Raw genomic sequence first — 17,360 nt, forward strand, 5'->3', positions numbered from 1 at the left:
GTACCACCCTCTGCTTGAAAAAGTTGCCTCCTAGATCTCTTTCATATCTTTCCCCTTTCACCCTAAACCTATACCCTCTAGTTCTGGACTCCCCGACCCCAGGGAAAAGACTTGGCCAGTTTACCTATCCTTGCCCCTCAGTTTTGGAAACCTCTATAAGGTCACCCCTCCAGGGAATTGACCAACTGCACAGGACAACTGTGAAGGGCAGACACCGCAGACTGAGTAGGAAGGGGTAAAGGACAGACCCCACATGGAGATGGGAGAGGAAGTAACGACAGTCCCAGCAGGGGAGTTGTTAAACAGCAGATACTGACAGGGCCCTTGGCCTTAATGCATTCAGATTGTTCCTTCATCTGCCTCACCCTCTAGTTTCTTGCTCTGGCGCTCCAGTTACAGCCTCGCTGAGAGCAAGTCTCCTGTCCCCAGGTGAACAAATTGGCAAACCATGGAAAACTCTGCATCTCCCCAGCAATGCTCGTCCAAACTCCAATCCCTTCACTTGAGCTGCCAATTCTTGAACGCTGGAATGCGGATGCTCAATAATTGGCCCTCTACCCCTAAAATAAGGAGAAGAGAATCATTAATTGCTCATAACGATGAGGTGGTGGTGAGTGAGCACACCAGAGAGGATACTGGAGTCACATTGCCCAGAATCAAAAGTTTCAGTTAGGAAAATCAAACTGACAGTTGTTATATTTGTAAGAGACTGAGATGGGACTCAACTGAGCTGACTGATTATGAGAAATGAGCAGAGGGGATGTATTTCAAGGAATTGGCAGAATGATTGAGAACATTGAGGAAAACATTTTTCATTGAGGACAACGGGAGTCTGGAGCACTCTGCCTCTAAGTTTGGCTGAGGCAGAAACCCTGATTCCATTTTAAAAATACTGCATTTACATTTCAGATGCCACAACCAGTCAAAAGCTTCTCAGCAATAGCCTCCAGTGGAATGGCACATGGTGACTGCCAAGTCGAAGAGATCATTTCACCCTCACAACAGGGCACACTGTTCAATCTGGGGAGCGTTGCTGAACAGACAGACCTTGGAGTGCAGGTTCATAGTTCCTTGCAAGTAGACTTGTAGGTAGATAAGATAATGAAGGTGGTGTTTGGAATGCTTTCCTTTACAGGTCAGAGCATTGAGTACAGGAGTTGAGAGGTTATGTTTCTGCTGTATAGGACATTAGTTAGACCACTTTTGGGATACTGTGTGCAATTCTGGTTTCCCTCCTGTAGGAATGATGTTGTCAAACTTCAAAGCTTTCAGCAAAGATTTACAAGGATGTTGCCAGGGATGGAGGGTTTTGAGCTATCAGGAGAGGCTGAAGTGCGATCTTAGAGGTTTATAAAATCATAAAGGGCATGGATAGGGTAAATAGACAAGGTCTTTTCCCTGGGGTGGGAGAGTCCAGAACTAGAGGGCATAGGTTTAGGGTGAGAGAGGAAAGATTGAAAAGGGACCTAAAGGGCATCTTTTTAATGCAGAAGGTGGTGCATGGTTGGAATGAGCTGCCAGAGAAAGTGGGAGAGGCTGGTACAATGACAACATTTAAAAGGCATCTGGATGGGTATATGAATACAAAGGGTTCAGAGAGATATGGGCCAAGTGCTGGCAAATGGGACTAGATTAATTTAGGATATCTGGTTGTCATGGACAAGTTGGATTGAAGGGTCTGTTTCTGTACATCTCTGAGAGTCTAAGTGGGTACTGCAGATGGTGGAGACAGATTCAAATTTATGTGGTGCTGGAAAAGCACAGGTCGTCAGGCAGCATTCGAGGAGCAGGAAAATAGACGTTTCAGGCAAAGCCGTTCGTGATGAAGGGCTCTTGCCCAAAACGTCGATTTTCCTACTCCTCAGATACTGCCTGATCTGCTGTACTTTTCCAACACCATTCAAATCTTGACACAGTTCAACGTCTGTCTTAAAACAAGTTTCAGCAACTTGAGCAGTAACACACCAAAACTGTCCCCCAGACAATGTGAGCAAGAGGCTACTGGCTGGCATCCCTGAGGACTGCGCCTCAAATGTGGTGGGAAGGCCTGAATGGTTTTAGAAATTACACTGATTATATCCCCGACAAGGAGCCAGGCTCAAGGCAATTCAATGTCCTCTAATAAGCCACTGTAAGTAAAGCTCAGAAACCGCACACGCAAAAATTCATTTAGTTCTTAAGGTTGCTCCAGAATGGTAATGAGTGTGCAACATTCTGGGGGAGAAAAATAAACAGCAACCAGGGATGAACAAGCATGAACCTCAGGAGTTAGAGCAGAGGTGTTAGCTCTGCGAGCTAGTGAGGGTAAGAGTCGGAGGATAGAGCAGATGAGCTGGTGTCGGGGGAGAGACGCACATTTAAGGATCATTGGAACCGCTACTGGAGAAGAAGTGGTCTGGATAAGGAGGACAGATTGCAAATCAATTGAAAGGGGACCAACACACTGGCAGTGAGATTTGCTGGAGCTGCTTGTGAAGATTTAAACTAGGAAGGTGGGGGGGCGGGGGGGGTAACCCAAGGACATACTGAAGAAAGTGATCAGTCTGAGATTGGTACTTATGAGAAAAGGATCAAGTCTAACAGTCAGGGAGGGCAGGAACAATGCAGAGAATGAGCCAAGATTGATGAATTAAACTGCATTTATTTAAATGCAAGAGGCGTAACAAGGAAGGCAGATGAACTCAGGACATGGTTAGGAACATGGGACTGGAATATCATAGCAATTACAGAAACATGGCTCAGGGATGGACAGGACCGGCAGTTTAATGTTCCAGAATACAAATGCTGTAGGAAGGATACAAAGGGGAGCAAGAAAGGAGGGGGAGTGGCATTTTTGATAAGGGCTAACATTACAGCGGTTCTTAAAGAAGATATTCCTGGTAATACATCCAGGGAGGTTATTTGGGTGGAATGGAGAAGAAAGGGATGATCGCCTTATTGGGATTTTACTCTTCATCATACAACAGTCAGCAGGAAATTGAAAAACAAATTTCTAAGGAGGTATCAGTTATCTCTAAGAATACAAGGGTGGTTATGCTAAAGGATTTTAACTTTCCAAACATAGACTTGGACTGCCTTTGTGTTAAGGGCTTAGTTGGAGGAGAATTTGTTAACAGCATACAAGAAAACTTTATGATTCAGTATGTGAATGTACCTACTCTTGGGAAGTAAGGCAGGGCAAGTGACTGAAGTGTCAGTGGGAGTGTACTTTGGGACGAGTGACCATAATTCCATTTGCTTTAAGATAGCAATGGCAAAACATAGACCAGATCTAAAAGTTGAAGCTCTAAATTGGAGGAAGGCTAATTTTAATGCTATTAGGCAAGAACTTTCAAAAGCTGATTTGGGTTGGGGGAGGGGGAAGCCTTCAAAAATGAGATCACATGAATCCAGAGACAAAATTGTCCTGTCAAAGTGAAAAGGCAAGGGTATGTGTAAGGAATGCAGGAGCACTAGAGAAATTGAGATTTTAGTCAAGAAAAAGGAGGAAGCATATGTCAGGTGTAGACAGAGATCAAGTGAATCGTAACAAGAGTATAAAGACAGTAACAGTATACTTCGGAGGGAATTCAGGAAGGCAAAAAGGAGACATGAGATAGATTTGGCAAATGGGGTTGAGGAGAATCCAAGGGCATTTTATAAATACATTAAGGACAAAAGGTAACTAGGAAGAGAATAGGGCCCCTCAAGATCAGCAAGGCAGCCTATGCGTGGAACTGCAGGAGATGGCAGAAATACTAAATGCCTAACTTGCATCAGTGTTTACTGTGGAGGACATGGAAGATATAGAATGTGGGAAAGAGACAGTGGCATCTTGAAAAAAATCCATATTACAGAGGTGGTGGCTGCTGGATGTCTTAAAATGCACAAAGCTGAATATCTCCCCAGAACCTGATCAGCTGTACCCAAGAACTGTGTGAAGCGAGAAAAGTGATTGCTGGGCCCGTTGCTGAGATATTTTTATCATCAACAGTCACAGGTGAAGTGCCAAAAAACTAGAGGTTGGCTAACATGGTGCTGCAATTTAAGAAAGCTGGTAAGAGAAAGCCAGGGAATTGTAGACCAGTGAGCTTGACATCAGTGGTGGGCAAATTCATTACTTCACAAGAAATAGCAGAATTAGGCCATTCAGCCATTTGAGTCTGCTTTGCCATGTGATCACGGTTGACATGCTCCTCACACCCATTTTCCTGCCTTCTGTCCATATCCCTTCAACCCATTAACAATTAAAAATCTGTCCAACTCCTCCTTAAATTTATTCACCAGCCCAGCCTCCACCACACTTTAGAGGTGCAAAATCCACAGATTTACCACCATTTGGGAGAAGTACTCTCTCCTCAACTCAGTTTTAAATTTGCTACCTCTTATCCTAAGACGATGACCTCTCATCCTAGAACATTACACAAGAGAGGAAGTATCCACTCCATATCTATTTTATCCACACCTTTTATCATACAAAGAGCAAAGAAAATTACAGCACAGGAAAAGGCCCTTTGGCCCTCCGACCCTGCGCCGATCCAGATCCTCTCTCTAAACCTGTTGCCTACGTTCTAAGGATCTGTATCACTCTGCTCCCTGCCCATTCATGTAACTGCCTAGATATATCTTAACTGACACTATCACACCTGCCTCTCCCACCTCTGCTGGCAACATGTTCCAGGCACCCACCACTCTCTGCTTGAAGAACTTTCCAACCACATCTCCCTTAAACTTTTCCCTTCTCAACTTAAACTCATGCCCCCAAGTAATTTAGTACCCCCCACTCTGGGGAAAAAACTTCTCACTATTCACCTGTGTATACCTCTCATGACTTTGTAGACCTCAATCAAGTCCCCCCGTCAACCTCGGTCCTTCCAACGAATCTACTCAACCTCTCTTCATAGCTAGCACCCTCCATACCAGGCAACATCCTGGTGAACCTCCTCTGCACCATCTCGAAAGAACCCACATCCTTTTGGTAATGTGGCAGCCAGAACTGTATGCAGTATTCCAAATATGGCCGAACCAAAGTCCTATACAACTGTAACACAACAAGCCAACACTCATACTCAATACCCTGTGCAATGAAGGAATGCATGCCGTATGCCTTCTTGACCACTATCAACCTGCACTGCCACCTTCAGGGCACAATGGACCAGAACACTCAAATCTCTCCGCGCATCAATTTTCCCCAGAGCTTCAATACATTTTTAATACCTCAATTTGACTCCCTCATTGTTCTAATTTCTGCAGGGCATAGGGCTAAACTGCTCAATCTCTCCTCGTATGACAAATCTGTCAACTCTGGGATCATCTTGTGAACCTCCTCTGAATTGCCTCCAATGCCTCTACATCTTTCATCAAAAACAGTGACCAAAACTGCGTACAATATTCCAAGTGCAGTCGCACTAATACCTTGTATAGTTGCAATGATACTGCCTTACCTTCATATTCTATTCCTTAAGCCAACATTCCATTTGATTTCTTTATTATCTGCTGTACCCGCATGCTCGTTTTCTGTGACTCATGAAGTAGCACACCTACATCACTCTGCACTGGAGCGCCCCAAAGTCTCTCCCCATTAAGATAACACCTTCCTATTTTTTCAACTCAAATGCATGACCTTGCACTCATCCACATTAAACTCCACCCACCACATTTGGCTCACTCTCCTCACCTATCTATATCCATTTGTAACGTTCTTATTTCCTCTATACAATTGACTGCCACCTATTTTTGAGCCATCCACAAATTTGGCTATACAGCCTTGTATCCAAGGCATTAATATAGATTGTAAATTGCTGGGGACTAAGAACTGGATCCTATGACACCCGACTTGTTACATCTTGCATCCAGAAAAAACCCATTCATCCTGGCTCTGACTTCTATCCATCAGCCAGTCATCTACTCAGGCTAATAATTTACCCCTCATCCCATATAATCCAACCTGGTCAATTCACCTTTTATGCAGTAGCTTTCCAAACACCTCCACAAGTCCATATAAATTACACCTACAACATCCCCACTATTCATTTTGCTTGTTACATCTTTGAATAGCTCTACCAAATTAGTCAAACACAATTTTCCCTTCATAAAACCATGCTGACTACAATGGATAGCACAGTTGTTGGAGTAAATCCCGAGGGACAGGATTTACAACTATTTGAAAAGGCAAGGACTGATCAGGGACAGTCAACATGTCGCATTAACTTAACAAGAGTGTTTTTTGAAGTAATGAAGAGGATTAATGAGGGCAGAAGAGTGGACATGATCTATATGGACTTCAGTAAGGCACTTGGCAAGGTTCATGACAGACTGGTTAACAAGCCTAGAACACTTGGAATACAAAGAAAACTAGCCATTTGAACAGTGAACTGGTTTGAAGGTAGAAGACAGAGGGTGGTGGTAGAGGATTGCTTTTCAGAGTGGAGGCCTGTGACCAGTGATGTGCCACAAGGATTGGTGCTGAGTCCATGGCTTTTCGTTATTTATTTCCATGATTTGGTTGTGAATATAGGAGGTATAATAAGTTTGCAGATGACAACAAAATTGGAGGTGTGCTCAACAGCGAAGGCGGTTACCTCAGTGTACAACTGGATATTCATCAGATGATCAATGGGCCAAGGAGTGGCAGATGGATTTCATTTCGGTAAAACTGAGGTGCTGCATTTTGGAAAGGTAAATCAGGACTTATACACTTAATGGTAAGGTCCCAGGGAGTTTTGCTGAACAAAGACCTTGGAGTATAGGTTCATAGCTCCTTGATAGTGGAGTTCCAGGCAGATAGGATAATGAAGGCATCGTTTGGTATGCTTTCTTTTATTGGTCAGCGCATTGAGTATAGGAGTCGGGAGGTCATGCTGCGGCTGTACAGGACATTGATTAGGTAAAAACAATGACTGCAGATGCTGGAAACCAGATTCTGGATTAGTGGTGCTGGAAGAGCACAGCAGTTCAGACAGCATCCAAGGAGCTTCGAAATTGGTTAGGCCAGTGTTGGAATATTGTGTGCAATTGGGAAATTTGAAAAGGGTCAGCAGTGGGAGGAGTGAGAGCGAAGACCAGGGGCCTGCCAGGAAGCTAAACTTAAAATTATCTAAACTTACCTCATGAATAGGTGGAGCGCACACTGTGCAGGAGCAGACACGGGACAGGTGAGTAAGTGAACTGATCTAATTGGGTGGTTGCGTCACTCATTGTCCTCTTCTAACCCAAAAAGGTTGTGCGCGGCAGATTGGTAAGGTAACTTTTTTCTGTACAGTCTCTTTGGGAATTTCAAATAGTGGGGATAGTGGTTAGGGCAGTTGAATGTTCCTCCTGCAGAATGCGGCAGTGAAGGGTCACCACTAGTGTCCCTGCTGACTTCATCGGTGGGGAGTGCACCCAACTCCAGCTCCTCAAAAACCACGTTAGGGAACTGGAGCTGGATGAACTTCAGATCATTAGGGAGGCAGAGAGGGTTATTGAGAGAAGTCACAGGAAGGTAGTCACACCTAAAGGTACAAGAAAAACGCAGATGGGTTACTTTAAGGAGACAGTAAGGGAACTGCCAGGCAGTGCAGGGAAACCCTGTGGTTGTTCCCCTCAATAACAAGTGTACAGTTTTGGATCTTGTTACAGGAGACAACTTACCAGGGATAAGCCATGGAGTACAGGTCTCTGGCATATCCTGTTGCTCAGAAGGGAAGGGCAGAGAGGAGCAGAGCTTTAGTCATTGGGGATTGCACAGTTAGGGGGACAGATAGATGTTCTATGGGAACAAGAGACACTCACGGTTGGTGCATTTCCTCCCAGGTGCCAGGGTTTGTGATGTCTCTGATCGTGTTTTCAGGATCCTTGTTGGGGACAGGTAACAGCCCCAAGTCATGGTCTACATAGGTAGGAAAAGGGATGCAGATTTAAGGCAGAAATTCAGGGAGCTAGGATGAATAGGGAGAGCGAAGAGTTGAACATGTGGCTACAGGGATGGTGCAGAAGTGTTTTGGGAACTTGGATAATTGGGGCTCATTTTGGGGTAGGTGAGACCTCTTCAAACAGGATGGCCTACTCCTGAACCACAGGAGTACCAATATTTTCGGGGGAAAATTTGCTAATGCTATTCGGGAGGATTTAAAAAGTTCAGCAGGGGTATGGGGACCTTAGTAGGTGGCACGGTGGCACAGTGGTTAGCACTGCTGCCTCACAGCACCAGAGACCCGGGTTCAAATCCCGCCTCAGGCGACTGTGTGGAGTTTGCATATTCTCCCCGTGTCTGCGTGGGTTTCCTCCAGGTGTTCCAGTTTCCTCCCACAATCCAAAAATGTACAGGTAGGTGAATTGGCCATGCTAAATTGCCCGTAGTGTTAGGTGAAGGAGTAAATGTAGGGAAATGGGTCTGGGTAGGTTGCGCTTCGGCGGGTCAGTGTGGACTTGTTGGGCCGAAGGGCTTGTTTCCACACTAAGTAATCTAATCTAAACTAAATTGGAGTTCCAGTAGACAGGAGGTTGAGAGTAGTGAGGTCAGAAATATGGTTTCAAGGTCATAAGAGTACACTGGCAAGCAGGAAGGTAGTCTGAAGTGTCTCTACTTCAATGCCAGGAGCATCTGGAATAAAATGGGTGAACTTGCAGCACAGGTTCGTACCTGGGATTTCAACGTTGTGGCATTTCAGAGACATGGATAGAGCAGGGAAAGGAATACTTGTTGCAAGTTCCAGGATTTAGATGTTTCAGTAAGAACAGGGAAGTTGGTAAAAGTGGGGGACGTGTGGCATTATTAGTCAAGGACAGTATTACAGTGGCAGAAAGGACATTTAAGGACTCGTCTACTAAGGTAGTATGTATGGGCTGAGGTTAGAAAGAGCAAAGGAGAGGTCACCCTGTTGGGAGTTTTTTTCTAAGCTCCAAATAGTTCCAGAGATGTAGAGGAAAGGATAGCAAAGATGATTCTGGACAGAAGAGAGAGTAACAGTAGTTGTTATGGAGGACTTCAACTTTCCAAATATTGACTGGAAATATAGTTCGAGTAATCTAGATGGGTCAGTTTTTGTCCATTGCATGCAGGATAGTTTACTGACGGTGTGTAGACAGGCCACAAGGGGCAAGGCCACATTGGATATGGGTCTGGATAATGAACCAGGCCAGCTGTTAGATTTGGAGGTAGGTGAGCACTTTGGCAACAGAGACCACAATGTGATTCTGTTTACTGTAGCCATGCCAATGGATAGATATATAATGCAGAGCAAGAGTTATTGCTGGGGGAAAGGCAATTATCATGCGATTAGGCAAGATTTAGATGCACAGAACGGGGAAGGAAACTGCAGGGGATGGGCACAATTGCAATGTGAAGCTTATTCAAGGAACAGCTACTACGGGTCGTTGATAATTATGTACCTGTCAGGCAGGAAGGAAGCTGTCAAGCAAGGGAGCTGCGGTTTAATAAAGAAGTCTAATGTCTTGTCAAGAGGAAGAGCAGTGTTAGTCTTACAGCTGTCCTTACCTGCCTTGCTCAGAATTGTCTGACATTGCTGTTCTTGCTGCAAAGACATCGCCTGTGACTGGAGCCACATGTCTCAACACTCCAAACAGGCTGCTGGTTATTCCTCTACCCAACAGTCCTCTTCCTGTCATGGAAAAAAAACACATGTTCAGCCATGCCAGCCTTAGAAACTAAAGTACAGGACTTGGCTGTTCAGCCCCTCAATCCTGTTCCATTAATCAACAGGATCATGGCTGACTTGTGGCCAAACTCTGCACGAACTGCCTTAATAACTTGGCTGAATACAAGTTTATCCACCGATGTTCTTTCCATTGACATTTGTGGAAGAGATCACCAAACATCCATCACTCTGTTGAAAATGTACAAAAACCACACGAAACTGTTAAACAGGAAGCATTAACTACTCAAATACACAAGCTTTACAGTTCGTTTCCTGATCGTATCCATCTCTCTTCCTCAAAATCTAATAATTTAACCAAAATTTTGTTCACTTTTTCCAATATCACAGTTGTCTGGTAACACAACAGGGAGCACCTTGTTGCATTTTACCAGGTTAGAGGTACTGCATAAAAGTGTATGCTGATCCTACTGATGCACTTATCTCATGTGGCAGTTTTCGGAGGAACAAGAACGAAATGCAAGTCACTTCACTCCACACGATTTCCCTGCAGAATCCCTGCTGCCCCATCCTTCCACAGGGTCTAGTGTGGATAGCACTCTCCACACCCAGAGGTTTTTGTAGCAATCAGAACTGCCCCCCCACAATGCTGTAAGCCAGAGACACCATTCTGTCAAACTAGTCTATGCTTAGCCTTACACTGTACATCATCCACACATGTCCTTCTCCTCTAACTGCCCTCACGTTTATCCAGTTTACCTTCAAATACAGCTGTGCCTTTGGACTAAACCACTCCGTGGCTGTGTGCCCCACATTCTTCTTACTCTGTCAGATTCTTGACTGGAATTACTGCTAACTACCTTGCACTGTGACCCTGATATACTGCTCAAAATATTTTCCATTCCCAGTATGAATGGGAATTGAAGGCAGCAGTCTCCAAGAAGAGAAGAATTTACAGCAACAGAAAATCAAAATCATGCAGATGCTAAAAATTTTAAATAAAAGCAATAAATGCTGGAAACACTGAGCAGAAAGCGTCAAAGTTTTAAAGTGGACATGACTCCTCTCAGGAAAAAAAAAGAGGCATGACCTATTGGAAATATCCACTCATGAAAACCTCTCACAAGCATTGTGTTAAGTGCAAGTAAACATGCAGAGAAATGGGACAGGGACTTGTTTAGTTGTATCCACTAAACCTAACTGCACAGCATTAGAAGGGGCCACCTCGATGAACCTCTCTGTGCTGCTATTGCAGCCAAGTCAGAAACCATAGAGTCTTCTAGACTGTTGCAAGGAAGATCTCCTGAAGCCAGTGCATGATGGGGGAGAACCAAGTAAACTACCAAGAGGAGCTGGGAAGCAGCAAACAACAGTTCTGCAACATGTCAACACACAGGGTCAAACACCTGAGATTGATTCTTAGCTCAGCTGAAGGACAAATCCACTTGCCAAGGTAATCTCCTCGTCCACTGCCTTCAAACTGCAGCAATGAAGTGAGACCTCGAACTCGTCCAGTTGAACGGCCCAGTGGCTAAAACAAAAAGAGACAATTAGAAAGAAAGAACTTGCATGTGTATAAACTCTCATTCTTACAGCATGCTTCACCATGACAGTGTCACCCAAAACACTTCACAACCATGAGACTCATTAAGATACCATCAGTCTTATCATATGGGAAACATTACAGGTGATCTTCACATAGCTGAATTGCACTGATGAAAGGTAATAATTGATTCGAGAATTGGTTTCATCATGGTGGTGCTGCGAGAAGCCAGGACAGTCACGGAGAATGCCATCAAAAAAGATAGGCATGGGCCACGGTTTGTCGTCTCCTCTGAATTACAAGTCTGACAGGATAGTTTTTGCTCGGTGCTACTATGTGCATGTTAGCCTTGATTATAGGGTAGGTTATTCAATGTTGCAGTGGAAAAGATGCTTGCGTTGTGTGGTTGGTGGCTCCTTCAACACCAACCAAAATGCAATAGACACTAATGGAAATAACTCTGAAAGCCCACTTCCAGGTGGAGAATATAATGTGGGAAGGGCAATGAAACAACACTGGGAAAACAGAAGAGTTTCCAACTTTAACAAAGAAATAAAACAAACCTGTTGCTCAAAGTAATTAACTTTCAGCATTATCTGCCAATTCAGACAATCCCAGTTTGTCTAAGGCCAGCATATGCAAGTGAGATGGGAAATTCAAAGACATTTGCAGGGCTAAAGGAAAGGGTAGGGCACTGGGAGGTTAATTGGAGAGCCCCATGAGCCAATAAAGATACAATGGGATGAATTACCTCCTTCCGTGCTACGTAACTTCAATTCGTGACACACCCTCTTCATTCTTAAATCAATACAAAGTTTTGATTGTGATCGTGGTCAAATATTTATAACAATGTGCAAGTCGTGTATTGTGGGAACCAAGGTTTTCAATAGTTCTAGCGAACTGACCACCACAGGCAGCATGGTGGGTCAGTAGTTAGCACTGCTGCCTCTCAGCACCAGAGAACTGGGTTCAATTCCACCATCAGGCAACTATGTGTGTGGAGTTTGCACATTCTCCCTTCATGGGCTTCCTCCGGGTGCCCCAATTTTCACCCAAAGATGTGCAGGTTAGGTGGATTGGTCATGCTAAATTACCCAGTGTCCATGGATATGCAGGTTAGATGAGTTACAAGAATAGGGTGGGGTGAATGCTCTCCAGAGGATTGGTACAAACTCAATGGGCCAAATGGTCCAGTCCACACTGTCTGGACTCTAAGTGAAATTAGGTACAAGCCTTGACAGTGCAGCTCGAATTTCTCAGCTTCAGACAGCCAGTCCAACAACCAAGTACAACTGCCAGAGGGCTTACCAGTGGCCTTTAGAAGCAATGCCTCAATTGTTCTCAAGTAGGTTCTGACAGTTAAAATGCTCTTGTTAGGATCTGAACAAATGATGTGGAGGAGCCAGTGTTGCACTGGGGTGGACAAAGTTAAAAAAAAACACACACCAGGTGATCATTCAACAGGTTTATTTGGAAGTAAGAGCTTTCAGAGTGCTACTACTTGATGAAGGAGCAACGGTCCAAAAGTTGCTGCTTCCAAATAAACTATTAGTGGGCGGCACGGTGGCACAGTGGTCAGCACTGCTGCCTCACAGCGCCAGAGACCCGGGTTCAATTCCCGCCTCAGACGACTGACTGTGTGGAGTTTGCACGTTCTCCCCGCGTCTGCGTGGGTTTCCTCCGGGTGCTCCGGTTTCCTCCCACAATCCAAAAATGTGCGGGTTAGGTGAATTGACCATGCTAAATTGTCTGCAGTGTTAGGTGAATGGATAAATGTAGGAGTATGGGTCTGGGTGGGTTACGCTTCGGCGGGTCGGTGTGGACTTGTTGAGCCGAAGGGCCTGTAAGTAATCTAATCTATTACTTGGTGATGTGAGATTTTTAACTGGATCTGCAGAGACACTGCCCTCTTGGGGGGGGGGGCGGGAAGAGAGCAGGAACTGCAAAACATTCCCTAATACTATCAAAAGAAGAAATCAAGATAAGGATGTTAGCTTTGAGGTCATGGCTTCTTCGAGACAACTAAGAACACATATCATCGTGGACTCTGACTGATCACACTCTTCACATTACAATAGGGACATCCAGTGGATATGAAATGTATAATCCCAATCTTGCATGTTCCTCTTTCTTGAAGCTTCACTGTTTGAGGGGGCAACTTTTTCATGCAGAGGGTGGTACGTGTGTGGAATTAGCTGCCAGAGGATGCGGTGGAGGCTGGTACAACTGCAAAATTTAAGAGGCATTTGGATGGGTATATGAATAGGAAGGGTTTGGAGGGATATGGGCCAGGTGCTGGCAGGTGGGACTAGATTGGGTTGGGGTATCTGGTCGGCATGGACGGGTTGGACCGAAGGGTCTGTTTCCATGCTGTACATCTCTATGACTCTATGTTGTGTACACGGTTTAGCTCATCTCTAAGGCCCCTGCATCCACTGCAGCTTTTAACACTTTCAAACTTATCTGAGAAAACTAATAACATTCTCACTCAATTTGAATACGTTCAATCAAAACAAAAATAATATGGACGCTAGAAATCTGAAAAACAAACAAAATAGTGAACTAATTAGCAGCACCAAAGTAGAGCCAAACAGAAATAACATCTGACTAAATCTGAATCATGTTCAGAATAGGCTTTGAACTCTGAAAAATTACCAAGTTCAGAAATTTACTCCATTCCATAAATTAATTCTGTAAAATAATGGGCAATTATGACCAAAATTTCACTCAGCTGAACTTAATTATTACTAAGATTGCCCGATAGGGAATAAGTCAAACAGATATACATTTCAAACGTACTTTACTCGTGCAACTAAGCCAGGGAAAATGCTCTCAAGACTTGCACAGGAATCACTGGTTTAAATTCATCACCTCGGAAAACTCTATTTAATATGACTTCGTGGCTTTAAATAAGCCATGTACGTGAACAGATTGATAGGGTTGAACACCATGTCCTTATAAGGTTGCACAGCAATCAACATATCCCACAGAAAATTTAAACTGAACCTTGCTTTGTTTTCCGAAATATAAAAATCAGGACATGCGCTATGAAATACTTGGAAGTTTTGTAAAAACAATGTGCCATACATACTCCGTGGGTAAATCCGAGATTGGCTGCCAATTGCTCATCTTGCAGTGGGTAATCTCGCAAGGACTCTGACTTCGGGGGTCGCACACTTAGAATTGTTCTCCCTCTTGGCAAGGCCACTCCCAATTTCTGTGCTGGCTCCTGGCAACATCCAGGGAGATCAGGGTCAAGAGAAGCACGAGGCAAGCCACCTCGTGAAGGGAGACTAGGTCGATCGGACATTGAGGAGGCAGGGCAGAATCTGCAAAATGAAGTAATCACATTCTAACATCACAGTGCTCCACAAAGACAGCACAGATACTCCACTTAAATCAGTTCTGGATTTTATTTTTTGCATGTTAGCCCTGGCTGTGTAGCTCATACCATCAGCCTAATCACAAGGTTATTTCACTCCAGGTTAGACATGGTCAGTGTCAAAATTGTAAGATTGCAGGACTACCAGAGATGCTATCTATTGTCTTATCTGAAAGACAAAGGCCACAGTTGCCCCCTCAAGTGAACAGCAATGGTTCCGCAGCATTATTTTGAACAGGAACAGAGTAGGTACCCCAATATAAAACAGGTTATCGGTACTGACGCAGAGAACACAAATCAGATGTATGTCACTGGCACAAAGCACTTTGGTGGTTGCAGACAATCACATTCAACAGAAATGCAAGTTAGCTTATACTTTACAGCAAGCACGTCAACTACAACAACACAAAGACTGCCTACTTTCTGAATAAACCCATGACAAAGCAGCATCTTGAAGCCAAATTTGCAAGCTCATGCGGTATGCAACATTTCACCATTCAAGTTAATTGAAGAGGAAATTTAAAAAAACTAAATTATATCGTGCTTTTCACATCTGAAGAACTAAAGCAGCCAATAAAACACTGATTGTGAGATGAAACAGAAACCTCAAGACAGCAAGTCTGTGATATTAACACAGAGTGGGCTAACTGCAGTGTTACTGTTCAAGTACCGGACAATTGATTTAGCTGCTAGTTCGAGACCATTACATTAGATTGAGACCAGCACTACTGAGTCATCAGCTAACTCAGAATCTGGAGGTGAGAGCATGTTTAATTGGCAGTTAAAATCAGCAAGATGAGGGGGTATAGGTGATTAGAAGTTACAGATATCTGAAATGGAGAATGGGGTGAAAGAAAAATACTCTCTTCAGAGATTGAAGGTAAATCAGTGAAGCAAATTCTGGCTATCTCAAGATCGACTGACATCAGGGGCTTCATTCTCCTTGTGTTTATATTGTTACATGTCACCTCAGACTGTAGAGATCACTCAGAATTTGAGATAAGATGTGCAACAAAGCATAATGTGTGTGAATCACACAGATATTCTCAGCGAGAATCATCTGTGGGGCACTTGCAAGATGATAGCATACTTCAAAGTGAGTCAACTTCATACTTTTTGGACAAGAAAAGATTCTGCATTGATGACAAACTCCAAATTCTAGAACAAGGAGGAGTCCTTTGCAAGAGCAAAAATGAAACACAGATCCAAAACTGCTCCCTCCATGCTTCTGGAGGTCACTGCTGCTCTGCTGAGTATCACGCACTCAGGTCACACAAAGCACAATCAGATAGAGAAGAAAGCAATTCTAATTTGAATCTGAACCACATCTGAGTCACAGATTTTTGTGACACCATTCTTTCTCAAGAGTCAACTTCTCTTATTGGGCTCATTTCAGAATAGTTTTGTAGTTGGAAGTGTTCTATTCTGACTTACTTGGATGACTTGAGTGCAGATTTGATCAGATTCCCAATCAGCGTATGAGAAATTTCTGACTTGGCATAATCTTTCCAACAGTTAATTATGCCTTCATTCACTATTCATCAGTCACGATCACATTTCACGTCCTAATTCTTCTTTCCATTTGATCTTGTCCAAATGACAATGATCTCATGCTACCTGCCCAGGAGGTGGCATGTCAATACTATTGAGCATTGTCTCTCAGCCTGTCATTCACAATGAGTCCCTCTGACCATTAACATGAACAGATTGGTGCAAAACTGTCATCTTTCTTTACAATTCCTGTCACGGTTACAGCCCTATCTCTAACCTTTGCACCCTAACCCTCTCCCTTTCTGTCACCTCCCCAAGCCCCACACCTTTCCTGTCTTAATAATCTCCAAATGTAACCTCATCTAGCCCTACCTTCCTCTAATTCTGTTGGTAATCATTGCACTATTGGTGGCCATTCTTTCAGCCTCCAGGCACTAAGCTCCAAAATTCATTCTATCAACGGCTTGGTTATTTCCCCTCTGTTTGGATACTGTTTAAATTGTAACTGCAGCCATGTGTCTGAACAACAGTCTTTCAGCTCTTCTGAAGTTACGTGCTAAACTGGAGTAGGTTGAAGTTGCTGTGAAAATAGAAGGTGTTGGAGTTGGCATCAGTTTCATGGTTCGGGTCTCCTCACTATTTTCTGAAATTGCATGTAGCTTGGAGTAATTTATCATTAAAATACACGGCTGGTGAATCAGTAAATCAGACAGCAAAAGTCATTCAGGCCCTTAACCACACATTTCCACCTCCCCTACATAGTTTCGGAAGGTGTTTCTTTGGAACCTGCAACTTGGGAGCACAAACAGACCATCGATCCTGCAAGCTGCTGCACCATTCAATAAGATCACAGTCAATCTGGTTGTGCTCTCAGCTCAACGCTCGCCCATAACACAACTCTTTCATTTATTAACTATCTCACTGAGCCTTGAACAAATTCCAAGACCCAGCCTCCACTGTTTTCCAAGAGAGAGAATTCCTAGTTCATGTAACCCTGAGGGAAAATAAAGTCTCCTCCTCTTAACTTTAAACATTACATTTCTTATTCTTGAACTGTGCTCCCCAAATCCAGTCTGTATCACAAGAGGCAACACCCTCGCAATCAAGTCCTCTCAGGATTATTTCCATTTCAATAGAATCTCCCTTCACTTAATGGACCTCAGTCCAGTTTGTCAGCTTTTCCTCACATATTAATCATTCCTAACACCAGAAACGAGTCCTTGTTAAGTATATAACTAATTGGTTCCATCTTCAGTTTATAATCATGGGTCATTATTGCATGATGCCAAGAGAGAAATGAATTTTTTTTTTAGATTAGATTACTTACAGTGTGGAAACAGGCCCTTCGGCCCAACAAGTCCACACCGAC

At 43.8% G+C, this 17,360-nt stretch overlaps 1 protein-coding gene across 1 annotated transcript in view; it reads right to left on the bottom strand.

Moving 5' to 3' along the window:
- piwil2 (piwi-like RNA-mediated gene silencing 2) overlaps window positions 1-17,360 on the bottom strand; it is an 81,632-nt gene that overhangs the window by 57,919 nt on the left and 6,353 nt on the right. The window contains exons 3-6 of the mRNA XM_087984387.1: window positions 14,210-14,447; window positions 11,021-11,106; window positions 9,458-9,577; window positions 366-560 (exon numbers count right to left, since the gene is read on the bottom strand). Coding sequence (XP_087840513.1) covers window positions 366-560; window positions 9,458-9,577; window positions 11,021-11,106; window positions 14,210-14,428 — 620 coding nt within the window. The 5' untranslated portion in view covers window positions 14,429-14,447. The remainder of the gene's footprint in view (window positions 1-365; window positions 561-9,457; window positions 9,578-11,020; window positions 11,107-14,209; window positions 14,448-17,360) is intronic.

Source organism: Chiloscyllium plagiosum, unplaced genomic scaffold (genome assembly GCF_037043375.1).
Source record: "Chiloscyllium plagiosum isolate Xiang-an unplaced genomic scaffold, Cpla_swu_hap1 HiC_scaffold_48, whole genome shotgun sequence".
Classification (NCBI taxonomy): Eukaryota; Metazoa; Chordata; class Chondrichthyes; order Orectolobiformes; family Hemiscylliidae; genus Chiloscyllium; species Chiloscyllium plagiosum.